Consider the following 25,990-nt stretch of genomic DNA (forward strand, 5'->3'; position numbering starts at 1 on the left):
ATAGACAATTCTGATGAGCAGTGTAAGCCCCTACAAATGCCGCGACCTATCAAACTCTAAGTGTGTCATTCTCTAGTAATAGTCCCTGTGATGTATTCTATCTATTTGGAGGCGTTTTATTTTGATCTGTTTGTTTGGATACCCTATCTTTATCGGTTTTGTGAAGAGATTTGTGGGGATTGCGACGAATCATTGCTTGGACGGTTGATTTAGTCAAGGTAGATGACAGTAATTGAAGTCTAAAATTCAAGTACTTCCTTATGGAAAAGAAATCGATGATCCAAAGAAGATTCAAACCAGATGACAATAGGCACAAAAACAAACTATAATCATCACGATCATGAGGCTACTGGATTGCGGCATTGTGCCACCGCTAATTACTGAAGCGGAATGGGGTCATTTTCTGGAGATCTGTTTTCACTTGATTTCTCGCTATCAGAATCGTCTTGGACGAATATGCCAAAGGAACGTCCTGTGCGCAGCAAGACCTATTCGTCAGGCCCTGCACCAACAGGAGCAGCTGGAGGTTTGGGTCAGCATTTCATCAAGAACATTGCAGTTGTTCACAATATCGTTGAAAAAGCTGGTATTAAGCCAACCGACATAGTTTTGGAGATTGGACCTGGTAATGGTATTCTGACGATGGAGTTACTGAAGAAAGCGAAGAAAGTGATTGCTGTGGAGTTGGACCCTCGAATGGTAAATGAAGTTCAAAAGAAAGTTCAAGGGACGTAGGAGTTGTGTGTTGGATCTTATATGTAGCGACTTATATGTAGCGAATATGCTAGTCATCTGCAGATCATTCATGGAGATATTTTGAAGGTAGAACTCCCCTACTTTGATCTGTGTGTTGCCAATGTTCCTTATGTGATTTCGTCGGGTATTGTATTCAAACTGTTATCGCATCGTCCATTCTTCCGTGCAGCAGTATTGATGTTCCAAGAAGAGTTTACTCAGCGTCTGTGTGCGAAGTGAATCATTGTAATAGTCTTCACCATAGACCAGGAGACAACTTGTACTGTCGTTTGTCTGTGAATACCCAATTGCTTGCTCGTACACAACAGCTTCTGAAGGTGGGTCGAAACAACTTCAATCCTCCTCCAAAGGTAGAGTCTCGTGTATGTCGTATTGAACCTTATAACCCACCTCCAACTGTGAATTTCGTTGTATGAATTAGGAAGGGAATGCGATATAGGAATGGGATGGAATGATTCGTCTTTGTTTCCAACGCAAGAATAAGACATTAGCTGCCATATTCAAGAACAAGAAAGTGATTGAGATGTTGGAAGAGAACTATCAGACCTTCTGTTCACTCAACAACAAGGTAGAACAAAGGAAGAGATTGAAGAGTAGGTTCCTGAGGACCATGATTTGAAAGCGTTGGTGATATCAGTGTTGGAAGAGAGTGAGTATTGATTGTGAGGATGAGGGATAGCCGGGTTTGCTGAGTCTCGTGCTTCGAAGATGTCAATCGAGGACTTCCTAACGTAGAGATTGGAGTTGAGATTGATAGGTAGACTTCTAAATGCATTTTTGTCGAAGGATATTCACTTTGCATAACGTCATTTATCGATTTAATGTGTTTGTTGAGAAATGCAACACAATCTTCCTTTACAATGGATTTACTATTGAAATCTCTCTACACAAAGAGTGAGATTGATAATGTTATTCGTAATACAGAAGATAAAGTAAGAATGAGATATGAATCTTAGAATAGGTTGTAGTTCTACGGTTTGGAAAAGCTAAAGATTTAGTTTGCATGCAACAAGACGATATTGTGGGAAACGTAGTGTGAACGATAATTGATATAGTTGTACAAATCACAGATATTAGTATCGAGAATGGCCGATATATACATTGTTGATGTTGATGCCGTAAGTTCTTTTGCTGTGATCGAATTTGAGGTCCCCCTCTATACCCAGTATTTTGATATTTCGTTGATTCCAGCTACCGTATTCTTTTTCAATGCTACACACATCAAAATTGATTGTGGGTAAGGAAGAAGGGGAGGAATGAACTGTAGTCGACCAGATAACACGAAGTGGATAGGTGCCTTCCATACAAAGCAGGATTTCATTGATGTTGTGGAGGTTTCTATGAGAGGGATTATTGACTAGTAGACTGTATACAAAGGAGGACTATATGGGAAGTATATTGTGACATGTCCCCTACCTCAAGATCGGATCCCTCAGTATGAGTTGTTTTACTCTTCTTAGAATGATTGTTACAAACAGATGAAAAAGGTAATACGAAGTTCCGTACTTTTTCCCTCAATTTAAAGTGATTACGCAGAAATCGTCTCACATCTTTCATGTGGACAATCCTCTGAAGAAGAGGAATCATATTTTTCAATTCTTCATCTTTCTTATTATCGAAGTAGGAAGAAATTGGAATCCCATTATCAAGTTGATATGCAAAGGCATATAAAGAATTATCAATGATTACTGTTTTCTTCTAGATATAAAATTCAAAGTATTCCCTCACCAAATCTCGGTTTAATGACTTCAGATCTTTCAAATAGTTTTCATCAACATATAGACAATGTTGTCGATAAAGAATATGACTTACAACACTTTCCTTATCGATAATCTTCATAACAGCATCTGCATAACTATCCTTCAATCATCAATTCCATCATTACCATTGTTGAGATGCAGTGAATATCACAATCTCAAACATCTTCGACACAGTATTCAGAAATTCTTGTAGAAACGGACGAAAGGAGGCATAAACCTCCACTGGCTCTTCACTATATCGGATCTACTGTTGACAAGAGAAAGCATTTTCACATCAAACTTGATATCATATGATTCGATGGGTTCCATCACGCAATGAACAAGAGTTTCGTCCAAATCCAGAACTAAGGTAAATTGAGGACTGGATTCGGCCTTTGGAGGTAACAAATCGTGCTGAATTAAGGACTTGTCAATATCCTTATAAGCAGGAAGGGTCTGAATTACAAGCATCCTATGAATAAAAAGAAGGGTTCAGGAATACGAATATGATTCATCATCAAGCTCATCCCAGTCAATGCATTCCTCTTCATCACTAAGAGATTCTTCTGTCAAAATCATCTCAGTTGCTACAGATGGTCTTTGAGTTTGTTTCGTATTGGTTTCAACATTGATCAGTGAAGTATCCGATTCTTCAGTGAAACCAACATTTATGGAGTCAGAATCACCAAGACTACGCTTTGAAGATTGCCGCCGTGATTGCGTCCCATTGTTCATTTCAACAATAGAACTATCTTGATCTATGGAGATATTCGAATAGCTGCTGTCACTATCTCCACTAATAGAATTACGACCGTGAAGAGATCGTCGTGCTTCTATTAGTGAGAAAACATTTGTATCTAAACTTTCATCAAGTTTCACAGATGGAGAAAACAATTCATCCTCAAGATCAAGAGTAGATTGGTCACCGGAGGTAGATACTCTGCGGTGGAGGCTATCCTTCCTTACAGATTTCTTTCGTCTATTAATGAGCCAAAACAATCAAAAGTGTCAACTCCTGGACAGAAGCACTTGATTCATTCTTCATTGCCGATTTTTGTCCTATATATGAAGAATGAATCAGATTATCCACGTTTAACACAGGCAATGGAGGTGATCAAGCCATCTTGTGAAGACGGGTGTGCTTCTCTCTTCGCCGTCTCTCTCGTCATTTTACGATATAATCTTTAAGAAAGACGAGAAATCTGGTGGAATTCAAAAAATGGCGTGGTTTGTAGCCGAGTTATGGAATTGAAGAAATCAGTTGAAAAGAGTATCCCTAAATCGGCTCCGTTTTTGTTAACAACGTAATCATCTAAGATTTCCGTGAATATACGAGTAATAGCGGCATGTCTATTTCCGACATCAATGGGGGTTTCTCCCATACACATGAGGATCGCTATGAAGTTCACGAAGGTGATGTTATCATAAACAGATGTGGGTTGATTTGCTGTATTTCTTACTTTGTAGATCGAATAATTAAGACTATTGGCGCTGGTATCTCGATATTTGAGTCTGTACTCACGTTGTAGGTAAATGTAGTACTGTAGCTGTTGCATGGGATAGCGATGAGGGAAAGCATGTAAGAGTTTGGATACTGTGCCTTAAATCAAGGTTGCCCTGAAGATAAATAGGAGAGAGAAGAGATACGAATTGGCAGCCATGAGGGAGATCAAAACTATCGTAACACTTCATAAACGTTCTGGAGGTAAATGGTAATCCATCAAACCATGCTTTAGATGTAGCTCCTACATTACTGAGATTCTGGCTTGGTTTAACATCGATGGTTATGTCTTTGAAGTCCTACCGTTTATGAACAAGAACCTCTTCGAGATTCTAATTGAGAGAGAGTTTAAGCCTTTCGATGTCTGATTGTTCGGGGTGTTTGATATTTAGACAGAGACTCTCCGATTACTAATCCGACAGCTCCTTGCATCTCTAGGAAGGATGCACAATTGTAGTATTATCCACACAGATATCAAGCCAGGTCTATCTTGAATAGTCCGTTGATTCTTAGAGAATGTGATGTTTTACCCTATAGAAAGTGAAGGTGAAGTGAATCCAGATGTGGTACCAGTAGATTCGTAGGGCCGTATTGAAGAATAGGACTTCAAACCAGATTTCAACCATTTATGTCTAATTGATTTTGGTAGTGTATCAACTTCTACCTCTCCAAAACGTGGACTGATCACAACTCGTACTTATCGTGCTCCTGAGGTGATTCTGGATCTTGATTGGAGCCTACCTTGTGATATGTGGTCCTTAGGTTGTATGGCGTATGAACTTGGTTGTGGTCGTCCTCTCTTCCAAACCCATCGACACTTCTTTGGTAATAGGGAACATTTGGGTAAGAAAGAGAGGGATGAGTAATCGATAGCCTTAATTAACAAACTTCTAGGACCAATTCCTCAGTCTCTCTTATCACAGTTGGATACGGTCAATGCTTCCTTGTTCGATGAACATGGCGTAGTTTATTGGCCTCCTCCGGTGACAAAGGAAATACCCGAAGAGAAACAGCCTGGAGGATGGGCATCAGCAGATATCTCTTGGAATGCTCGAATTCGAGCAGTAAGGGCGGTACGTTCTGCAAAGACATCGATTGAAGAAGGAGTAGGAGTTGGAATAGAGTGTGAAGGATAGATGGAAGGAGTGGATCCTGACTTTATTGACTTTGTAAAGAAGCTTGTGGTGGGAGATAGAGAGATGAGTTTAGTGTAGGTTATATTACCACAATCTCGTATGACGATGGAAGAAGCAGTTCAGCATCCATTTGTAACAAAGAGAGGCGAACTTCCTCCTGTGGATATTTCTGTTACCAGTGGTTCAAATGATCAATCTTAGTGTGTTTATTCCAAACAGGAAAAGAGAGAAAGTATTGTTGACAACCAGGTGAATCTGCAATTGAACATGAACGTAGGAACTACTCTCTATTGTCAAGTGCGAAGCAGAAGGACAAGGATGATCAAAGAACATAATTCCTCCATAGTGAAGTGAAGTCACATCTAGAATCAACCTCACGATCCACTCCTACTCTTGATTATCACATGATTTACCTCTGTCAATACATCCACTCCTCCACTAAATGAACATAGTACAGGAAGATCTAAGTGTAACTGTGACCACATTCTAACTAATCATTTCTAAACTGGTCTTCTTCGATATTGGACTTGTAATAAAACTTATAGGCGATCGAGCAAACACATGAGAACCCAGTACAATGTATCGAAGAGCAGGAAGATCTCAATCATAGTAATCTTGAACTCTTACTGATAAAACAAGTGGTCTTTTGGGAGTTGAAACAATAGTCTCCAATCGTAACTCGTTCGAGTGCAGGGAGATCTGTCTCATTATCCATGATCATGCATACCTGAAAGAATAAACTCAGTACAATCCTTAAAGCAACAGGAATAGTCACCAACACTTCCAATGGAGAGAGTTTGGAGATGGGGAAGATCTTTGTTTGATCAATCCATTAGACTTACTGTGAAGGTAAAAAGTGGAATAGAACACAAATGAAAGGGAGGAAATTGAGATGGATTGAAGAAGAGGACAGTAGGATACTCCAAAGCATGATTCCTCGGTACTGTTCTTGGAGTATGAATCTCCACCTACTGTAATAGAACAAAGCAATTGACAGTTTCTGAGAACAAAGAACGGGAGTTCCTGATAACACTCTGAGCCAACAGCGAATGTAGACATTAGGGAGTTGTGGAACTGTTGAGTCTTTGTTGCATCGGGAACTACAATATTCCTTTCATTATAGAGTTCATTGTACAACCACAAATCCTCGAGTTCCAGTTTTCCTTCCCGGTCAAACAACTTTCCCTTTCCAAAGCGCTGACTAAATGAGATTTGACCCTCATATTCTGGGTTTTCCGTTATCATATCAGGAAAGTAATATGTACCATAACAGACATTATCATTCCCATACCGAAATCCTCTGAATATTAGATTGTTATTGTCATCATAGTAATCGCCCCATCCACAGGGAATTGTGCCTTGACAGTCTCCCTCCCATCGGTCACCGGCACTACTCAAATCAATAATGGACTTTTCAATCTTCTCCTGTTTCAGCAATGACAAACGCCTCCCATCAACGATTTCATACACACCAATCAACTTTTGCAGTTTCCTGTTTGCAATCACAATAGTTTGTCGATTCTCCTTTTGGATCCACCGAGAACACATATAGATAATGGGTTCATAAGTTCCAGATTGTAAGATTATATCCTTTTCGGTACTGTAATCCTCACAGAGGAGAGAGGAACGAATCAAATCGATTCCTGATTCATCCAACAGTTGGATAGAGTTTCTTGATAGAATCGAATCAACGGAATAATGAAGCAAAGAAGACCATTTCACCCCTTTTTGTAGTTCGGTCATTCTGTCAGTAATATTCGTTTCCGACGACTTTGGTTCTATACGTATGGAGGAATACAGTAGAATAAATGGGGTAGTATGTCCTTTATAGAAGACAGATAACAACATTCAATGTGCTCGAATAGCTCAGCTGGTTAGAGCGTCGTGCTAATAACGCGAAGGTCTGGGGTTCGATCCCCCGTTTGAGCATTTTTCTTTCTTTCAACAAAGAATATATACCCTCTTTACATCAAGAAAACTCTTCACAAAGAATGCGCAAGTCCAGTATAATGCAATCAACAGAAGAATGATCCAACTGTTATGCAGGAGGAATGAATCTACTACAGTATTGCAAATCGCCATCTTCTCAGTTGCCCTACCTATTTATGAAGGAACTTGTTATAGAATGCTCAAAGGATATAGGCCTTAAAGTCCATGTTCATCTTTGTGAGGAAATAGTAGACCATAATAATATAGGCATAGCGAGTAAATGTCATCCACAAACGATGTTGGTCGATCATTCCTTGCGAGTTAGGAATCATTCCCGATGGAATCACCTTTGACTACAATTAGAGTCGTCGAATAGAGCTACAATCATTTTTGGGTTGTACTCGACTGCAGCAATAATGAAGAAGAGAATAACACAAATCACATACTACAATCACAGATACAATTTTCACCTACCAACCAAAAGACATGACTCAACGAATACCCATCTGATTATCAGGAAGTAATATTAATCGTACCTTCAAGAATATCAATTTTGAATAGAAGATAAATAAGATAAAATGGACTTAGCAGATATGGAAGCATGCTCATCTTATAGAACATGGCAACATAGAACCAAAACGTGAGTTTCTATTGATCACAGAGATATCTGCAATCAGATACATTAACGATGGCCATCTATTCTCTATGATAATGGAGATAATGTGTATTGGGAGAAATGGTCCCAATTCCATAACTGGTTTTAGGGCCCCTCTTGTTGTTTTTCACAATTATCACTAGGATGGCTGCTGCTAAGCGTGGTAAGATATGTTAAACGTATTTTAGTGGTGTAGGACGTGGAGGTGCTACTGGAAACAAGTTTAGAATGACTCTTGGTCTTCCCACTGGTGCTGTGATCAACTGTGCTGATAATACTGGTGCTAAGAACCTGTATGTGATTTCTGTCACTCGTACTGGTGCTCGTCTCAACAGATTGCCTGCTGCTTGTAGGTTTTGGTCGATGCAAGTTTATTTCTAGCTGCTGGAGATATGTTCATTGCCTCCGTGAAGAAGGGAAAGCCCGAACTCCGTAAGAAGGGTATGTTGTTGATATCGCTTTGTTGATTCCATAGTTATGCCTGCTGTTGTGGTGAGACAGAGAAAGAGCTGGAGAAGAAAGAATGGAGTGTATCTCTACTTTGAGGGTTGATTATGATGGAATGGAGTGAGGAATAGATAATGCTGGTGTGATTGTGAACCCTAAGGGTGAAATGAAGGGATCTGGTATCACTGGACCTGTAGCTAAGGAGGCTGCTGATCTTTGGCCTAAGATTGCCTCTTCTGCTAGCTCTATCTGGTAATTCCCATACCATAACCCTAAAGGGATGAGCCACGGAATAAGCTGCTTAAGTGATTTGTGTTGTTTGTTAAACAGTGTCACAAGTCTAATCACAAAACACCTGAGAACTCCGCATCATCACAACGCAACTCAATTCCGTAAGGAATTCCCGGAGAACCACATATCCTTCCATAAACTGATTGAATGTGACATCCACAGATAACCGATCTTCTCGCTTCAAAGCATTCTTATGATCACAGATATTCAAGTTTGTTTCTGTCATCACCAAATACTGGTTAAAATTCAAAACTTCATTCGATCGATTCACAGCCTTCTCCCATACCTACAGATTATTCAACGAATCCTTTCTCACTCGACTTAGCTCTCTTGTAAAGGAGATTGGTGATTCCGGGATTATGAACAGAGTTTCAAAAAGAGCCAGTGGTGCAATTGTCGCAATTGTTGTAACCAGTTGTGTGACTTCTAAATTCACCTCCATTGGTTGTCGTAAAAGCATCTGAGCACGTGTTAATAACACTGATAGGAATGAAGAGTCACTAGCTGAAGACGAAGGCGTCTCTTCGCGAGCCTGCCTGCATCGTTGAGCAATGGCTGCGATGTATTCTACATCTTGTTGGTATAGAGAGGTTTCACCATACTGAAGTCTATCATGGTTTGGGAGTGGCTTAGAAAAGGATGATGAAAAGATCGAAAAGAATTCCCGCGATTCTACAGATTCTACTGCTTCCACTTTTGGTAGAAGATGTGTGAGAACTGCTGGATGTTGTGCCTTGAGAAGCACATCAAACAGTTGCATGGTAGCAATTGAAACTTCATTGCTATTGTTATTGAGACGACTGAGGAGAGTGGGGAACAAGAGTGGCTGACGGGTTGTCTCTCCACAGATGAATGTCGCAATAAGATCGATCAAAGGGGAGGCTGGACATGCCAGCAACTGTGTAATGATGAGACGAAGTACACGAGTACTTGCGACAATTCGGGAATTCCTAGGAATCATGAAATGGACGAAATAGTACCGAATACTCATCAGCTCGACTTCAAAGTAGCCCTGAAATATATCTTCCAATAGAGCCTTCAGAAGAGCTTCTCGAAGCAATAGAGCACGTTCTGGTTTGTCCTTGCAGTCTGCCGAACTCTTGCATAACATCAACAATTCGGAAAGAAAGGACAATCGTTGTCTAAGTAATTCCTCAGGAGAATCCAACTGTGTAGTACCAGCAGCAGTTGAGTTAAACTGAAGAATCACATCTAGTAGATTCTGAGTTAGAAGTTTCACAATTGGAGTATTATAGGTGAGATACATGGTGATATCTGATAGAGGGAAGGCAGAGAGAAGGAGGATTGTCTGTCGGGATGTGTGTCCTAGAGTGGAAGTATCATTTCTAGATATGAATGCGATGAACAGTATGAACATATGAGGGATTAGAGGTTCTACAAGAGGAAATGAGGCTTTGATAGTTGTTGAGGACTCAGTATCCTCTTCTGTTCGGATGAAAAAGGCATTGATCAAAACAGGATCATTACACAACTTCTCACAAATCACCTAGAAAATGAGGATAACTGACTCAACAAACTTCGATAAATTGAATGATGGTGGATTCCAATTGAGGACTGATGTTCTGAGCATACATTTGCATGAACTTTTGAATTAATGCAGAAATCGTAATATGCGTTGTATTACTGGATAATAAAGGATACTTAATCTCCTTGAAGAGTCTTGTCAGTTGAGAGGTAATGAGCTCCGTTGACCCTTTCGGATCATCAACCATTGCAATTCCACATAACGTATCGATTACATGTTGTTTAATCACATAATCCATGCATAAACCAATATCATCTCCCTCCGCACTGCTTTCCCGCTTATCCTTCTTTAGATTTGCTTCTTCTTCCATAAGAAGATCTACAATCTGATTCAAGTCCTGTTTCACGTTGGTGTTCTGAATCCAGTCTCCTCGTTGATCTTCATTACATTCTCTCATCTCGTTGATGATTTGTAGAGCATCATCCAACATCCGTTTGAACTGATCAAGACGGATGGTTTCAGGCGACTCATTGGTCACAATGGTTGTTAGAAAAGAGGACACAGTATTGTTTACTGCTTCATAGAACTTCCACATACCAAAGGAAGAAATGATTGACAACAAACAGCCAAAGAATAAACCGTAAAACTACAAGAAAAGAATTAACAACGATCAGGAGTGCGGAAGTTCTCTCCAGCATAGATGGCCTTGCTTCCGAGTCGTTCCTCAATACGAAGCAACTGATTGTACTTGGACAGACGTTCTGATCGGCAAGGAGCTCCAGTCTTGATCTGTCCTGAGCAAAGACCCACAGCAAGATCAGCAATATAGTTATCCTCAGTCTCTCCTGAACGATGAGACACCATTACACCCCATCCAGCAGCCTGAGAATCGAGGCAAGCCTGGACAGACTCCGTAACAGAACCAACCTGGTTCACCTTCAGCAACAGAGCATTGCAAGCCTTCTTCTGAATGGCCTCAGCAATACGAGCAGGGTTCGTTACCAGAAGATCATCTCCCACAATCTGGACCTGCTTACCAATCTTCTCACGAAGAAGTGCATAAGCTTCCCAATCATCCTGCTCGAAAGGATCCTCAATCGAAACGATGGGATAATCCTGAACAAGCTTGATGTAGAACTCAGTCATCTGCTCCTTCGACTTCTTCTCACCACCTCCCTGCTTGAACATCAAATCATAGTATCCATCCTGAGTGTAAAACTCCGAAGCAGCACAATCCATAGCAATGCGAACCTCCTTGGAATATCCAGCCTTCTCAATAGCCTCACTCAGAATATCCAAACCTTCAATGTTGCTCTTAATGCTAGGAGCAAAGCCACCCTCATCACCGACGTTGGTAGCATCCAGACCATATCTCTTCTTAATAACAGACTTCAAACTGTGGTAGACTTCGCAACCCATCTGCATGGATTCCGAGAAGGACTTAGCACCAATAGGCATCAACATGAACTCCTGGAAAGCCAGAGCATTTCCAGCATGCTTTCCACCATTGATGACGTTCATAGAAGGCACAGGGAGAATGAATTTTTCCTTTCCAGCCATCTCACCGAAATACTCATAAAGGGACTGCTTCTTGGCAGCAGCTCCAGCCTTGGCACAAGCCAGAGAAGTTCCAAGAATGGCATTGGCACCAAGCTTTCCCTTATTATTGGTTCCATCAAGCTGGAACATCAAGTCATCAATAGCATAAATATCAGTCACATCCATACCGCAGAGATGAGGTCCAATGATGGTTTTGACATTATTGACAGCCTTAGACACTCCCTTTCCATTGAAGGCCTTGCCACCATCACGAAGTTCAACAGCCTCGTGAATACCAGTCGAAGCACCACTGGGAACAGAGGCGGTGAAGAGACCATCCTGAGTCTTCACGTCCACTTCCACAGTAGGATTTCCTCGACTATCAATCACCGTTCTGGCATTGACAGCAGTAATGGTGGAGGCAGCACGAGTAAAGGCCTTAACAGAGGCAACAGAAACACGAGAAAGCATATTTAGTGGATGAGAGAAAAAATGTGATACTGGGGGATCAAAGGAGAAGGAAGCAACCAACCACTCATTCGGCTTCTATGAAAACTGGAAAGTATTTGTATCATACTATTCTATTTCCGCGATTGCATCTTTCGATTTGAGGGATTCGGATTAATCTATTCCTTTAGATACAGTTGTAGAATTATCCCTAAGTGATCCCAGATCCACCTCTTCGAGTACAGTGGAGTGTACGGATATTCCTTGATACTCTTTCGGTTGGTCTCTTTATCTGTCTACTAGACTACACTTTCTAATATCTATCATCATATTGTAGTATCTCTCTTCCTCTGTATCCATGAGTTTCTTCGCACTTGTGATAGAATGAGTTAAAACAAATACTCGACAAATGTAGGTCCCAATACTTGGTAATCCAAGCATCAGATTTGTTTTGGCGACAAGGATGGATCCCAAAGTTGAACGTTTGCCGCAGTTCTATTACAATGTGAACAAATCAAATTTAATAAAGAGGTCGCAATCCATGAGTAAGCGTCATCGCAAGCGAGAGAGACGGAGGAGGAATAAAAACAAACAAAAACTAAGTAGAACAGAGATATGGATCATTGCTATGCTGGTTGTTGCGATTTTGTTGGTCCTCGCTTTTATTGCAGTGTCACTCCTTTGGAACGATTCCAAGACTGTAACAAAGATTTATTGTCCGAGTGGCTATTATGGTGAGCACTGTGAGCGTAATGATTTCATTGATGCTTTGGGATGGACAGCAAATGAGGCAGTTAGTACAGCTGATGCTCAATGTTCGTCTGGCTATTCTTTTCGAACTTGGGCTCCAGGTGCATCAAGTGTTCGACTCTTGATACAGACACCTGAACGATCCACTCCCTACTACTACTTCATGGTGTATTTCATTGATTCATATCTTACCTCTAGATCTCAAGACAATGGTTTTTGGTTTATCCTGATATGCAGTTGGAGTCCTGGAACAATATACAAGTTCCAAGTGGATCACAATTCGGAAAGTGTTTACTCCCTTTCCTTAGGAAGTACAGAACGAACGCTGTACTTTTTATTCAGATCGTCTGATGTATAGTAGTAGCAGTCAGGAAATATTCAATGTTATTCCCGACACGGAATTCGATTGGGGTTTAGATACAGGAAACATTGTATCACTTACTACAAACCCGGTTGTGTACCATATTCATCTCCCAACCTATGCCGAGGAAGGATGTTCGTTTTATAGATCATTCTGATTTGTAGATACACAATCCTATAACCTTGTTTTATCACGTCTTCAAACCATCATTCGATCAGGTGTCAGTGCACTCGAACTGAATGGACTCGAGTTCATGTATTGTTTTGATGATTTGGATATGACATGTTGGGGTAGTTGTACTAAATGAAGCTTAACCCTAGATGAGAGTTCCTATTCTCCAGGATTGCTCCGTCCATCTCTGGGATCACGTAATGAGCTCAAAACGCTTATTCGTGAAGCCCATCTGATAGGATTGTCAATCATTGTAGATTTGACGTGGGATTGTTTTGATCGTAATACACTTGTCTGGGGTTATCACACTTTCTATTCACACTGTACTCTTTTTTCTCGTTTCTTATTTAGATATGAATGAATATAATGGTGTTCAATCACCAGATGTGTTTAGAGATTCTAGGTATTGTGAAGGAGAAAGTTGTCCACTGAATCTCAGAAATACGAAAGTCGTATTAGAATTGTTACGAAAGACTCTTAAGATGTATCGTGAAGAGTTTCATATTGATGGTATTCGATGGATTACGCGACAAGGAGATCGTGTTGTTGGAGGTACTTGTTCAACTTCTGAAGTGTCAGATCCTGAGAACGATCGTTTGTTACAAGATTTCTGGGTTGATATTAAATCATTCGGATTCATCATAGTTTATTCAGTATTTTGTATTCATAACTAGTTAACTGATCATATTGATCGTCTTCCTGCCTATGATTTTCTGGTAGATGAATCTCTCTGTAATCTCATTAACAATGTTACAACAATGGGAGTTACTCGAGCTCAGTTTCTTCATATTGCTGAGCATGCAAATCATACTCAAACCAATCATATCGTTTGTTTTGAGTGTTTTCGATCACTTTCTGTCATTCTTTCCATCTTTTATTATCTCTAGTCTCGTATTTTCGTTCGATCTGGATACAAGATCACAAGTTTGATATACTCCTTCTTCTGTCTTATGCCTTTCAATCTTCACTTATTCATGGGAACACCATTCTTTTCTGATGTTCCATTCACATCATCACCTTCCATTCTTGATGTCAACAAAGTGGGTATTTATGAGAATGGGAGTTACTACTTACCTGGTTCCAAGTATATGAAGTATCTCTTATCTGAAGATTTGGCTTCTATTCGTGATCAATACTATGTCTCATCTTGTCTTGGTATTAACAACTAGAAACCACTGCCTACGGGTGTGCAAATCTTATTAGATGATATTGATAATCAGGTTCTTGTGTTCAATGTGTGGTCGTCCAATGTACCTTATCTTATTGTTGTAAATTATGGAAGTTCTGCACATAATGGGTTCAATCTAGAGAGATTTATGACTTATAGAGAGTATCACTTGAAGATACCGATGACTGATCCCATCAGTCAAAGAATGTCCTGGGAATTGGTTTTCACGAACTCTAATCGACGTTATGATACCTTAGTAACTCCTATTGGACGTGATCTCTTTTCTGTTGATTGTCCAAACTATGAGTCGGAAATAGTATGGAAACTTATCTATAGTGATGCTCAGATTTATGTGTGTTATTCTCTGGTTATTGGTAGTCAAAGTACTGCCTTTTTCGTACCCATGTAGTTTAACTCTTCTCTTTCCATGTTTGTTACAAACAGTCGACAATTCCATTTCATAGTCACCTTCAAGATCCGATAAATCGGTCATATCTCGTTCATACAACCCATGATTTTCAAGATAACGTAACATATTATCCTGAAGAGTCGTTGCATCATAGTAATAGTAATGGTACATAGGAGAGAAACCAGCATTGTTGATATCATAGTCAATGGACAAATCAGGATTCACAAAGAAGACACGAGGATAATACTTACCCCGACCATCTAGATAACAAATCTTATAGACAACATACCAGGTAACCACTTCTCATCTTCCGGTTCCTCTTCGTCCACAGCAAGAATCATCACAAACCGTTTCGAAAATTCGATCATCTTCTCATCGGTGGCAATTCTTCGACCTAAACCTCTACACGCTCCACACCAACTTTTATAGATTATCACTAGTCCTGGTTTGTTCGTTCTCTCGATTTCTTCCATTCCATCATGAAATGACCTCCAAGTAATCTGACTGCCGAAGAATCCTGGATTCAGAGCAGAACAAACTGCTATAATCAGAAACCCATTCAGAACCTAATGTTTAGAAAATGAAGAGAAGAACAACCACGAGATAACTCCGAGATAGCATTTTGTGATTACTTCCACTTTGGATAACAAACAGAAAACCTTCACAAGATGGACTCTACGTAACTATGTTGCCATCTGGACTCCCTTCTGGACTACCTTCTTCATAGCCTTCTTATCAAACATAAAATATCCCCAGAAGATCGACCAAATCCAACCAATAATAATAACAGACAAAATCAACTGGAGAAGACCAACGAGATAAGCCTTCTTACTACACTTTCCAATTGCTGCTCCAATGATGGTACCAATACCTAGTGATCATTCCGAGAGTATTATTGATACCTGGTAAAATGATGTTCACAATAAAGAGAACCAGGTTCCATGGCTCCTTCACCTCTGGAACAGTCTCAATGACACTCTTTGTGGCTTTTGCTTTCTGAACTAACCCCATATTAACTGAAATTGTTATACTGCAAATCCACCAGTATCTCTGGACCAATCAAATGATTGTGTGTCTTTACATACGATTCTCCAAAAAAACACTTGACCCAGACAAATTATACAGATACCTTAGCAGCATTCGATGAAAGGAAAGGAATAAATAAATGTGTTCGGTGTTGGTAAGCTTCATACTCTTCAAAGAAAGACAGTAGATACTTTTCCTCATACCTACTTCTCAGTCTCTGCCTTTACAACTACAATATACGATAATAAATAACTAGCCAAGTGGAAATTGCAGTTACAAGGAAGTTTATAGGATTCATAAGTAGTATCTCTCTCCCAACACAGTAATAAAACCACCCCGTGTAAGATGGATGCCTGAACACAGAGTAGATACCATTGGTGACTAACTCATGAGTACCAACCTTTTCTTTCCGTATGATATATGTGAAGTCCGTTCCTAGTTTGACTTCAGCAGCGAAACGAAGTAGGAGACCAGCAGAAGAAACCACAAATCCAAACCAGAATACAGTGGATTGGTTCTTATGTCTAAAGTGAAGGATAGTAGTGATTCATACAACCCAAACCAACTATGTTCAATCCAGAACTCGATAACACCAAAAATAGTACAAATCATATACTGCCAACTCTGATTAACAAGGAACGCTAATACGTCAGAATTAACAAATCAAATCAATTACACTTGAAACTTAAATCATTAAGACGGTAAATTGCTGACAAAAAGAACTCCACCAGATGAAATGTGGTATAGAGAATGCAATAAAGACACCAATTAATCTAGTTGTATTAAGAAGGACCGTTAATATGTTTACAGGCCAGTAAATTGGGAGAGAATGGAACCAACAACGAACCATATAAGCAGAGTATCCAAGAAGTCCTCCAAGTGAAAGACCACATACAATGATTTTCATCCATTCAATCCATGATAACAATCGACTCTGGTCCGACATGAAGACAAAACTGATTTACTTTATTCTTGCCAATGGATATTGATTCGTCTCCATCGGAATCTGACTGTATTGATGATACCGGATGTGAGGACTTGTTTCAAAGCTCCTATTGGGACATCAATTATGTTCAAGCTATTGAGAATGAAGATGGTCCAGAGAATGAAGAGTACAGTGATAATGAGGAAGGTATCACACCACATGTCCGCCCATTATCGCGTATTCGGTATCATGAAATGAATGAAAGTGGTGAATTTGTTCAAGAAGACTATTACAACCAAGAAGAAGAGGACTCTTCGGAAGAGGATTCTTCTGAAGACGAAAAGGAGTCATCTGAATCCGATGAGTTGGTCTTATTTTGGGTTCATGAGTGTAGATGTGAAAAAGAAGTGCCATTGACTGATGAAGAGAAGAGGATAAGGAATAAGATGCGTACTCATCTGAGATGGAGATTATATGTAGATGAGATGGGTTTAAATACGGAACAGGATGAGTTGTATGATCCATCTTTGGACGAGAAGGATGAGATATGGTCATCTCAACAACACTGTATGACCTTTAATAAGAGTTTTATATAGATGATTTTAAAGAAACGAAACACAAGACAGATGCAGTTCTTTGTTGTCCCAGTTGTTTTACAACAATTTGTTATGAATGTAAACTGTTTATGTTTTTCATTTAAATCATCCATAGGGTGAAAAATGGTGTCTTGTCGAATGTGAATCGCAAATATGAGAAAGATGGATCTAATGTCTTTTTAGCAAAGAAGGTGTATAATTGTTATATAGTTGGAGAGAATTCTGTTCAAGCTACTGTTAGCGATGGAAACAAGAAGGATCATGTCCGTCTCGGATACCCTGTTGTATGCAGTATTTGTGGGAATGAAGTAGGGTTCAAGAGCAATAATGAATATCTGTTGATGAACATGATTGAGGAAGATGGAGATGTCAATTATCTTGTTTCTATCCAAACATATAATCTAAAAGACTATATTTGCAGTTCTTTAACAGTTGCTGGAGTCATATGATTCACCATCTCCTCACATTCCTTTCCAACTTCACGAAGAATGTAGGAATTACTTGAGAAGATACCCAAATTCTTATACAACAATACTTGCATCGTATTTCGGTCATAATACAGACAATGGATATACTCCGCAGAGGCTAATACAGCAACAAATTCCGCTAATCCTCTCCAAAAGTGCATTACACGACAACGAGGATAATTTCGCAAGACTGTCCCTACATCTCAGAATCCCCCTTCTCTTTTACATCCATCATTGTAATGATCAATGTAATTAAAACAAGTCTGTTCAGAAGTCAACTGCAAACACTCTTCGATTGTGATAACTACAGCTGGACATCATCAGAGCAAGATATTTCCTACATTTACAGTACTCAATTCGACCTAGAAGTGTGAAGAGTACAATACCTCCAAGAGAAGAAACCAGAAGCAAGAGTTTGAAGAGAAGATACTTTCTATCTTTCTGCTTTGCATATCGAATCATGTCAACATAGTTGATAATGAAGAGTAAGTTCAAAGGAAGAGCAAAGAGAATGACACACTAATAATCAATTATCGTTTCTATAACTACCATCATGTGAGTCATTGGATAATTACCCATATCAAAAAAAGCAACTCCATTCATTCCCAGAGCAGACAAGATGTTAAACAGAAGAACAATATTCTGATTCAAAAGAAATATCTTTCTCTCTGTCGCATTTTCAATGCATAGGGAATACATTTTGAACACCTTGTAGTAGTTGCTGCTGAAGATAATCCAAGGGATGCATCCGATTGTTGTTCCCACAAAGAAGAAAAACCAACCCAACCCACTCCGTGCCACTTCCGAGAGATAGGGATACTTACAACCTCCTTCAAATCTAATTCTAACGACTTGAAATTGTTAAATACTCATTTGTAACTGTTACAGATACAGCAGATCCTAATCCTCCCAAAGCACTACCGTAATACGCAAAGATAGCACCATAAGCTTCACAATACTTCCAGAATCGAGTTGTTGCTATACGACATCGCGAGCATCGTTTATCAACACTTCCACAAGAATCCAAGATTTGTACAGAAGTCTCTTTCATATCACCAAAAATACTATTCAATATCTAAAATACACTATCCTTTACCGGTGAAACTACTGTAAGAATATGTGTGATTTGAGTGTACAGAAAACGTACACAGAACAGCAATTTGTTATTACAAACAAACAGTCCGCCAAAACAACGTGCTAATTACAGACTGGAGTCACTTGAATCACTGACATTATCAAGGTCATCTGAATCAGAATTCGAATCCTCACTCGAACTGACTTCAGGGACACTCTCAGATTCACTCGACAGAGTCACTTCCTTGACCTTCTCCTTCTTCTTCTCCTCTTCATCCTCCTCGTCATCATCAACTTCAGGAATATCACTCTCTTCCTCTTCCTTCTTCATCTCCTCAAATTCCGTCTTAAACTGTTCCACCAATGCCTCATACGTAGGACAAATCTCCTTGCCCAATTCCTCCCAAACAGGCGTCTGCTGATTATACGAAATTTGCGAACACGCAGCATAGTTCGAGAAAGCAACCAGAATAGCATTCTTCTGACGTTCTACAAAGAGGCGCAATTCATCTGAGAGAATCATCTTTGTAAAACGATCCAGATACTTCTTCTGACGACGTACTTCACGTTCAATCTATAATAAAAACGATACTAAAAACGAACTTGATCTACCACAGCTTGTGCCTTCATCATCTTTGCCTTGTTACCTTTACGCTTGTTAATATGAACTTCAAATTGAGCTGCATCCTTCTTATGCCAATTCTCAACATACTTATTCTATGAATCATTTGCTATTGCTTCTGATTACCAGATAATCCCATCGACGGACAAAGAGTTCTTGTAATCCTCGGGTCTGAAGCAAAATACCTTCCATCTCCTCATCCAAACGACGACCTCCACGAGATGGAACGAAATCAGAAGCAAAGAACCAATCATCGCAAGCTTTAGTGGTTGATTCCAATGCTTTCACAATCACATCATTCTCCTCTTGAATCGTATCATCAAGCTTCAAACTCTTATAATCCATTGAACGAGTTGTCTGAATCAGCTCCTTCATATTGGAGGACATCGCATCAATACTCTGAATGAAGGAATTCTGGCGAGCAATCACTAGTTGAATTGATTCTACTGTCTTCTGTGTTATAGCAGTCAACTTCTCCACTTCCTCTTTGAATACCTTTAGGTTCCTATATCTCATTCTTATCTTCAATTCTTACGCCTCTACCTCCTCAGGGCATTTCACATGTACCATATACTCCTGGTACTTGATGAATCCTTCATTCTCCACAGTCTTCTTCTTATTCTACTTATGAGTTCTCAAATCGAATCTGACCTTTGGAGCAGGATTGTGAAGTGACAACGAATCCATCTCAGGGAAATGACTCCAGTCAATATTCTGAGTACTGATGAAGTCTCGGAAGGTAGCATCCATTCGAATATAAGGAATACGAACAGCATCGTTCAACCACTTAGCAAGAGCTATTCATTACATTTGGGATCCGTGATTACCCTTCATACGAAGTAATACTGTCTCCTCTGAAGTGTTATTTACTGCCTTCTTTGGAGGAAGAGGATTCAGGAGAATAGCTGGATAACGACGGAGAAGAGTCTCACGTAATGTATCAAACTCACTGTAGCGACGACGTAACTCCACCTTCAGAGGATACAGAGTTACCAAATACGTCGTGTAAGGACGCATACGATTGCCTTCTGTGCGGGGATCTGTCACCTATTTCATGAAGATGTAAGAGAAAGTGTACAGTGAACGACATCTCATCCTTCATCACATTATCAATCCATTCCTTATGGTTCACGATAAACTCCTCATCCTCAATGGGATTATCCTCTTCCGATGATTCATCTAGAATATCATACTTCTTGAGAACATCGTACCAGCACTATAGATTATGAATTACGATCAATACCTACCTCTTCTTGGATTTCGGACGAGGGCTGTTGCCTTTTTTCTTGCTGCTATCCTTCTTCTTGTCTTTCTTCTTGTCCTTCTTCTTTGAATCCTTCTTTTCGTCCGATGAAACTTTGAGTTAGGTGTATTCATCTTCAATGTACCTTCCACATCAGAAATATCGCTGACATCGCTGACATCACTTAGATCGATATCCGAAACGTCAGAAACCTCAATATCCGACACATCCGAAACGGAAACATCCGAGTCCGACTTCGCCTTCTTGTGGGATTTCTTAGCCTTGGCCATTACTCTATACACAAGTTAGATTCATAACAATCCAATGATCAAAGTAGTTAGATATTCAAGATGGAATGCATACCTTCTTACCTAGAAAAACGGCTTCAATAAGGAATTGTGACTGTCATTAGATCTTATCTTTAGGGACCGCCAAGTATCTTCAATAACCGTTTTCTCGTCTGATATCCATCATTTCATATTCTTTGTGTCCTGGATAATAATATCGGAGTCTATAACAAACATCGTAATTCGATATTTTGCAAATTTGAAAAGTATCTCCACCTACAATAAGGAGACAATCTCCTGATGACCTCCATTCGATTGAATTGATACCTACGATGCCTTTTAATTATCACAATTAGAGAAAAATACGATTTGGAAGCAACACCCACACAATACTGTCCAATTCCCAAAAGTAGAGAATTTGATTAGAGGTAACTATTGCAAGAGTATTTCTCATCGGATTCCAAGCAAATGATAGAACAGGAGATACAAACGCCAATTGAGTTTGCAAATGATCCCGTTTTACATCCCAGATCCAAAGAACTGATTGCCTACTATTATCCTTCAACACTATGTATCGATCATTAAAACTGAAGGAAGCCGAATGAATTCCAACATCCTTTGCATTCACTCTAGTTGTCATTCATCACCCAATCAGTATACAAACGATTCACGGGAGTCAATGGCAACGGCGTTCCTTTGTATGTGTCGAAGAAGTAATCTCCAGCTGTAAGCAACTATATGTTCAAAAAGACTATGACCTGAATACTACACTCTGTTCAAATGCATCTGGCTGAGATTCTTCCGTTCGCGGATGTGTTTTCCTATGCTGTTCCAGAATGTCAAATTTAGTCTTCTCTATACAAAGGGTCTATTTGAAATCAGCCAATACGACCCTACTGATGTGATTGTCTCAGAGTTCAAGAACGAGATAGTTTCAATGGATTTCATTTGTTGAATGTCGATTAGCCTCCAAGCTCCTTCATATCCTGCTGCCAAAAGGAGGGGATGTGAATGAGCATGTCGCAGAATAGCAGGTCCCAACACAGATCTATCGCCTTCCGCACGATAACACTCCACACCGTTGCAAGAATAGATAGATACGATATTATTCAAAGGATGGTCGCATATGGCAATATGAAGGTTGTCATGACACCAAATAATCTATATATCATCTCTCAATCATTTCTATACATTTCGAGCTTGATTGGTGTTAACAGAGAAGGTTATTGCACAATCCCAGGTGGATGAATGAAAGATACTGATCTGATCTTGTTGATTAGAACGACGACTAAGCAATGCCATCCACTTACCATCACTAGTGAACGAACAGCAACGCCGTAGATCATGAACTCCAGGAAGCTCTTTCCTTTTCATGAAATTCAATCTCAATCAGTACACAATATTTGAGTGGATTGACCAAACACAAGTAACCATTCCGCTTTCACCAAGAGAAAGGATATGCTTGCTATCAGATGTCCAACATGCAGAGAGAATTGTATATGTATCGTCTTTAAAGGCAATATTCCAAGATAGATCAATTATTGAGAACACCTGCGAATTATTGTCCATATCTCTTTCCATACTTCAATTGAATTGTTACGACGAATAATACAAAGGATCCGCGTTGAGTCAGGAGACCATTCAGCAAAGTCAACACGATCCGAGCAAAATAAAGTGAACAACGAGTTTTGGGTCTCACTTTGAATCACTTCAACTTGTTTCCCAGTAGTGAACATAATGTACTCACCGTTTGGAGAATACTGGCATTTCTTTCCAGAATAGGTGTATGTAGGAGAAAATTGAATATTGGATCCAGATAACTCGCTTAGACAGGATTCCATGGAAACAATAATGATTCCAGTTCTATCGTTTTTGAATTCTACTCCTGATATAGAAACAACGAGAGAAGAAACAAACAAGATTCCAAAACAAGAACATTATCATACACTGTTGGACCGTACACGCCGATATCCACGTAACCGTTTCCAATTCCGAGATAAGAAGATGATAATGGTACAAATAACAGCCACACCATAGAAACATGACTATCAATCATACTGTCAACTATGCAATATACCATCATAGTTATAAGGGAGATATTCGTCTGAAGAATCCCAAGTGGCTTCCTACACGCTGCCACCTACCTGTGACTTTATCTGTTCTAAAGTTACATAAGGTTCTAATTTCGTCTGCGTTGCATTTCCTTCAAACAAACTACAGATCAACCAGGTACACTCAATTTACGTTCGATTGCAAACATATTCTATGATATATCCAGTTGACTTGCAAGCCGGCTCAGTCTTCGGGCATCATCCATCATTTAATCCTATACCAGATTCTGTGAAGTGCAAAGATGACAAGAACCCGTTGCTACACATTGCTGGAATGGCAGCAGTGCATGAAGTGAAAGCGGATCTGTCTCGTCGTTCTTCGTTTCCTCGTCACCAACGGCTAGGAATAGAAAGATTAGAAACAGAAATAAGTGATTCCTTTTCATTCAGGATCGTATCTGAACAAACAACTCAACTACAGTCAATAGAATTCGAGTTATCGGAATAGACGGTGATCGGACTATTCGGATTATCATCATTTGAAATACTCAATTCGCTCCTGAAGACACAAGCATCTGTACAATACTGGGCATCTACAGATCATCTATTTCATCTAGAAGGACCCAAAACAGTTGAGAAGGTTGTCGGACAACTGGAACTCGTACATTCCCATGGATAGGTGTTTGTCAACGTACCATCTCCACATACAATAATGATATTTCGTCTACATATCAGCAAGTCCATTCAGTCCTACGATTCAATTGTCCATAGCGAGAGAGTGGAATAATCATCGATAGGGGAATACACAGTTGTGATACGTGTAGAATTGGAATTTGCATCGAGGTGATTAGCAGCTTTCCACTGCATCAACTGGACCAAAGAACGGAACTGACCATCATCTGGTCCGGGTCCTGTTTCTCCAGTAGCTCCTGTGATTCCTGGCGCTCCAGTCGCTCCAGGCTCTCCAGTCGCTCCAGGTTCACCTGTAGGTCCAGGTTCTCCGGTAGGTCCGGTAGGTCCAGTTTCTCCTGGAGCTCCAGTAGGTCCGGTAGGTCCAGTGGGTCCGGTGATGCCTGTTGGTCCAGTAGCTCCTGTAACTCCTGTAGCACCCGTTGCACCTGTTGGTCCTGTTGGTCCTGTTGGTCCTGTAACACCAGTGATTCCCGTTGCACCAGTAATGCCGCGTCGTCCCTGTATACCTTGTTCTCCTGGAGCTCCTGTAGGTCCCACTGGTCCAGTCGGTCCCATGACTCCCTCGGCTCCTGGAGGTCCTTGAGGTCCCGCAGGTCCTTGTTCTCCAGTTGGTCCGGTAGGTCCTCTTGCTCCCGTAGCTCCAGGTTCGCCAGTAGGTCCCGTAGCTCCAGCAGGTCCTCGAGCTCCACGTAATCCCACAGGTCCAGTAGCTCCCGTAGGTCCTCTTGGACCCTGTTCACCCTGGATACCTGGAGCACCAGAAGGTCCTTCAGGTCCCTGAGGACATGTAGGACAAGGATAAGGATTGGGACAGAAGTCTTGATAGAGAATGGTTCCACGATAACACTTAAACGTGTTCATAACACGTTGAGGTTGGGATGCCTGGTTATTTTCACAGGTAACATAATAATCAGAACAATGTTCTTCAACCAGTTCTCCCTTCTCATCCGTACATTTGAGACCACAGAACGAACAAATGCTATCGCTCAGAATGGAATCACATGTTTCTGTAGGAAGTAACTTTGTATTGATACAACTGATTCCTTCAGGTACAGGGACAGGAAGAGACCCTCGTCCATTGATACATGTTTTAATGTACTGAGAACACTGATCTGGAGCAGCGGGAATTCCATAGCGATTGACACACGACTTGGACCCTTCTTTTGAACATGATTGGCCACCAATAGAACATGTACACACACTGTCCAGAACAAAGGCATTATTGAAACATTTGCCTCCAGCAGGAACACTTTTCACACTGATCTCATTCGTATTAGTACATTCTGCGTAATAGTCAGAGCAAGTGTCTGTAAGAATGTTTCCAGTTTCATCCACACAACGGATACCTGAAAACGAGCAGGAGTCTTCGGAATTTGTCGAAGGACACTCAGCAGTGAACATAGGTGCATTGTTAAAACAACTCTTACCGGTTCCTGTTCGAATCACATCGGAGAATTGACCATCTTCACACACAACATAATACTGAGTACAGGTGTTGTTGACAAAGTCTCCGTATTGATTTGTACATTGGTATCCACTAAATGAACACTCTGCAGTACATCGAGAAGTATTCACGATCTCAGCGTTGAGACAACTCGTTCCCACTACTTGTTACTCTTTGGTATGAGGAGTACCTGGAAGGGAAATTGGATTCGACAACTGGCCATCCACACATTCAAGATAACGACTTGTACAAATGTTGTCTAACAGGATCCCTTCATCTCCAAGACAACGGATTCCAGTAAAAGAGCATTGCTGAATAATTGGAGGCTGTTCACAGAAGGATGATTCGATTAGCACATCACCGACACAACTCAGGCCATTGTCAACAGGAACAACTCCACTCCATTTACCCTCTATACAGGTATTGTAAAAACACGATTCTCCCAGTGGTTTTGGAATTCCCTCCTGCGTAGTACAACGAGTTGATCCATTTGCACAGCCTATCACAGTTATTTCGATATCCATTCCCTACAGGGATAAAGTTCTTGAGCATGAAGAAGTGGCAACACTAACAACAAAACAAGATTCATTCAATTCACACAAACCTATACAAGGTATTATGAGTAATTTCTTCGCTTGTCAATCCCATTTGACAGACGAAGCGAAACTATGAGTTTTGAACAAACATCCGAAAGAAACAGGAGAATTACTTCTTCAAGTTGACAAGGAACTTGGATACACCAGCGTTATCGGGCTTGAAGGTAGTTTGGCCTTCATG

The 25,990-nt window shown here is 40.2% G+C and overlaps 15 protein-coding genes across 15 annotated transcripts; 7 read left to right on the plus strand and 8 right to left on the minus strand.

Moving 5' to 3' along the window:
• Nucleotides 1-1,207: 1,207 nt before the first annotated feature.
• On the plus strand, nucleotides 1,208-1,560 carry JH06_2529 (dimethyladenosine transferase; the record flags this gene model as incomplete). Its single annotated transcript, XM_014671561.1, has 4 exons — nucleotides 1,208-1,324; nucleotides 1,354-1,405; nucleotides 1,436-1,487; nucleotides 1,518-1,560. 4 exons carry the CDS (start codon nucleotides 1,208-1,210, stop codon nucleotides 1,558-1,560), a joined length of 264 nt encoding a protein of 87 aa, XP_014527047.1.
• Nucleotides 1,561-1,577: 17 nt separating this feature from the next.
• On the plus strand, nucleotides 1,578-2,216 carry JH06_2530 (thioredoxin-like protein b; the record flags this gene model as incomplete). Its single annotated transcript, XM_014671562.1, has 5 exons — nucleotides 1,578-1,688; nucleotides 1,718-1,786; nucleotides 1,812-1,993; nucleotides 2,024-2,090; nucleotides 2,121-2,216. 5 exons carry the CDS (start codon nucleotides 1,578-1,580, stop codon nucleotides 2,214-2,216), a joined length of 525 nt encoding a protein of 174 aa, XP_014527048.1.
• On the minus strand, nucleotides 2,107-3,074 carry JH06_2531 (cphosphatase-like protein; the record flags this gene model as incomplete). Its single annotated transcript, XM_014671563.1, has 5 exons — nucleotides 2,107-2,454; nucleotides 2,485-2,611; nucleotides 2,642-2,760; nucleotides 2,790-2,967; nucleotides 2,998-3,074. The coding sequence occupies 5 exons, from the start codon at nucleotides 3,072-3,074 to the stop codon at nucleotides 2,107-2,109; spliced, it is 849 nt and encodes a 282-aa protein (XP_014527049.1).
• A 767-nt stretch (nucleotides 3,075-3,841) lies between these two features.
• Nucleotides 3,842-5,333, plus strand: JH06_2532 (serine threonine-protein kinase; the record flags this gene model as incomplete). The annotated part of the gene is made up of 11 exons (XM_014671564.1): nucleotides 3,842-3,929; nucleotides 3,963-3,989; nucleotides 4,025-4,074; nucleotides 4,107-4,207; nucleotides 4,238-4,358; nucleotides 4,389-4,479; nucleotides 4,510-4,568; nucleotides 4,599-4,839; nucleotides 4,870-5,102; nucleotides 5,133-5,180; nucleotides 5,211-5,333. The coding sequence occupies 11 exons, from the start codon at nucleotides 3,842-3,844 to the stop codon at nucleotides 5,331-5,333; spliced, it is 1,182 nt and encodes a 393-aa protein (XP_014527050.1).
• Nucleotides 5,334-7,860: 2,527 nt separating this feature from the next.
• JH06_2533 (60S ribosomal protein L23) lies at nucleotides 7,861-8,419 on the plus strand (the record flags this gene model as incomplete). Its single annotated transcript, XM_014671565.1, has 5 exons — nucleotides 7,861-7,879; nucleotides 7,913-8,065; nucleotides 8,098-8,157; nucleotides 8,192-8,263; nucleotides 8,295-8,419. 5 exons carry the CDS (start codon nucleotides 7,861-7,863, stop codon nucleotides 8,417-8,419), a joined length of 429 nt encoding a protein of 142 aa, XP_014527051.1.
• Nucleotides 8,420-9,983: 1,564 nt separating this feature from the next.
• Nucleotides 9,984-11,950, minus strand: JH06_2534 (enolase; the record flags this gene model as incomplete). The annotated part of the gene is given in 3 exon segments (XM_014671566.1): nucleotides 9,984-10,517; nucleotides 10,534-10,586; nucleotides 10,609-11,950. The coding sequence occupies 3 exon segments, from the start codon at nucleotides 11,948-11,950 to the stop codon at nucleotides 9,984-9,986; spliced, it is 1,929 nt and encodes a 642-aa protein (XP_014527052.1).
• A 604-nt stretch (nucleotides 11,951-12,554) lies between these two features.
• On the plus strand, nucleotides 12,555-13,344 carry JH06_2535 (hypothetical protein; the record flags this gene model as incomplete). The annotated part of the gene is made up of 4 exons (XM_014671567.1): nucleotides 12,555-12,844; nucleotides 12,914-13,003; nucleotides 13,035-13,171; nucleotides 13,202-13,344. The coding sequence occupies 4 exons, from the start codon at nucleotides 12,555-12,557 to the stop codon at nucleotides 13,342-13,344; spliced, it is 660 nt and encodes a 219-aa protein (XP_014527053.1).
• A 346-nt stretch (nucleotides 13,345-13,690) lies between these two features.
• On the plus strand, nucleotides 13,691-14,377 carry JH06_2536 (hypothetical protein; the record flags this gene model as incomplete). Its single annotated transcript, XM_014671568.1, has 3 exons — nucleotides 13,691-13,861; nucleotides 13,883-14,035; nucleotides 14,096-14,377. 3 exons carry the CDS (start codon nucleotides 13,691-13,693, stop codon nucleotides 14,375-14,377), a joined length of 606 nt encoding a protein of 201 aa, XP_014527054.1.
• Nucleotides 14,378-14,629: 252 nt separating this feature from the next.
• JH06_2537 (thioredoxin protein like) lies at nucleotides 14,630-15,406 on the minus strand (the record flags this gene model as incomplete). The annotated part of the gene is made up of 3 exons (XM_014671569.1): nucleotides 14,630-15,045; nucleotides 15,075-15,351; nucleotides 15,383-15,406. 3 exons carry the CDS (start codon nucleotides 15,404-15,406, stop codon nucleotides 14,630-14,632), a joined length of 717 nt encoding a protein of 238 aa, XP_014527055.1.
• A 62-nt stretch (nucleotides 15,407-15,468) lies between these two features.
• JH06_2538 (hypothetical protein) lies at nucleotides 15,469-15,796 on the minus strand (the record flags this gene model as incomplete). The annotated part of the gene is made up of 2 exons (XM_014671570.1): nucleotides 15,469-15,656; nucleotides 15,688-15,796. 2 exons carry the CDS (start codon nucleotides 15,794-15,796, stop codon nucleotides 15,469-15,471), a joined length of 297 nt encoding a protein of 98 aa, XP_014527056.1.
• Nucleotides 15,797-16,789: 993 nt separating this feature from the next.
• JH06_2539 (E2F-associated phosphoprotein) lies at nucleotides 16,790-17,674 on the plus strand (the record flags this gene model as incomplete). Its single annotated transcript, XM_014671571.1, has 6 exons — nucleotides 16,790-17,100; nucleotides 17,131-17,186; nucleotides 17,217-17,303; nucleotides 17,333-17,417; nucleotides 17,448-17,616; nucleotides 17,645-17,674. The coding sequence occupies 6 exons, from the start codon at nucleotides 16,790-16,792 to the stop codon at nucleotides 17,672-17,674; spliced, it is 738 nt and encodes a 245-aa protein (XP_014527057.1).
• Nucleotides 17,675-17,741: 67 nt separating this feature from the next.
• JH06_2540 (hypothetical protein) lies at nucleotides 17,742-18,850 on the minus strand (the record flags this gene model as incomplete). Its single annotated transcript, XM_014671572.1, is given in 5 exon segments — nucleotides 17,742-17,995; nucleotides 18,026-18,088; nucleotides 18,105-18,318; nucleotides 18,349-18,637; nucleotides 18,669-18,850. 5 exon segments carry the CDS (start codon nucleotides 18,848-18,850, stop codon nucleotides 17,742-17,744), a joined length of 1,002 nt encoding a protein of 333 aa, XP_014527058.1.
• Nucleotides 18,851-19,000: 150 nt separating this feature from the next.
• Nucleotides 19,001-21,028, minus strand: JH06_2541 (hypothetical protein; the record flags this gene model as incomplete). The annotated part of the gene is given in 10 exon segments (XM_014671573.1): nucleotides 19,001-19,447; nucleotides 19,486-19,590; nucleotides 19,622-20,000; nucleotides 20,031-20,116; nucleotides 20,147-20,292; nucleotides 20,323-20,523; nucleotides 20,543-20,674; nucleotides 20,689-20,711; nucleotides 20,743-20,851; nucleotides 20,884-21,028. The coding sequence occupies 10 exon segments, from the start codon at nucleotides 21,026-21,028 to the stop codon at nucleotides 19,001-19,003; spliced, it is 1,773 nt and encodes a 590-aa protein (XP_014527059.1).
• A 349-nt stretch (nucleotides 21,029-21,377) lies between these two features.
• Nucleotides 21,378-22,963, minus strand: JH06_2542 (wd40 repeat-containing protein; the record flags this gene model as incomplete). Its single annotated transcript, XM_014671574.1, has 8 exons — nucleotides 21,378-21,654; nucleotides 21,686-21,759; nucleotides 21,795-21,893; nucleotides 21,923-22,186; nucleotides 22,217-22,391; nucleotides 22,422-22,576; nucleotides 22,609-22,904; nucleotides 22,927-22,963. The coding sequence occupies 8 exons, from the start codon at nucleotides 22,961-22,963 to the stop codon at nucleotides 21,378-21,380; spliced, it is 1,377 nt and encodes a 458-aa protein (XP_014527060.1).
• Nucleotides 22,964-23,685: 722 nt separating this feature from the next.
• Nucleotides 23,686-25,737, minus strand: JH06_2543 (hypothetical protein; the record flags this gene model as incomplete). Its single annotated transcript, XM_014671575.1, has 3 exons — nucleotides 23,686-23,800; nucleotides 23,831-25,373; nucleotides 25,404-25,737. The coding sequence occupies 3 exons, from the start codon at nucleotides 25,735-25,737 to the stop codon at nucleotides 23,686-23,688; spliced, it is 1,992 nt and encodes a 663-aa protein (XP_014527061.1).
• Between the last annotated feature and the right edge of the window lie 253 nt (nucleotides 25,738-25,990).

This window comes from Blastocystis sp. subtype 4 (assembly GCF_000743755.1).
Source record: "Blastocystis sp. subtype 4 strain WR1 chromosome Unknown seqid_0153, whole genome shotgun sequence".
Taxonomy (NCBI): Eukaryota; class Bigyra; order Opalinata; family Blastocystidae; genus Blastocystis; species Blastocystis sp. subtype 4.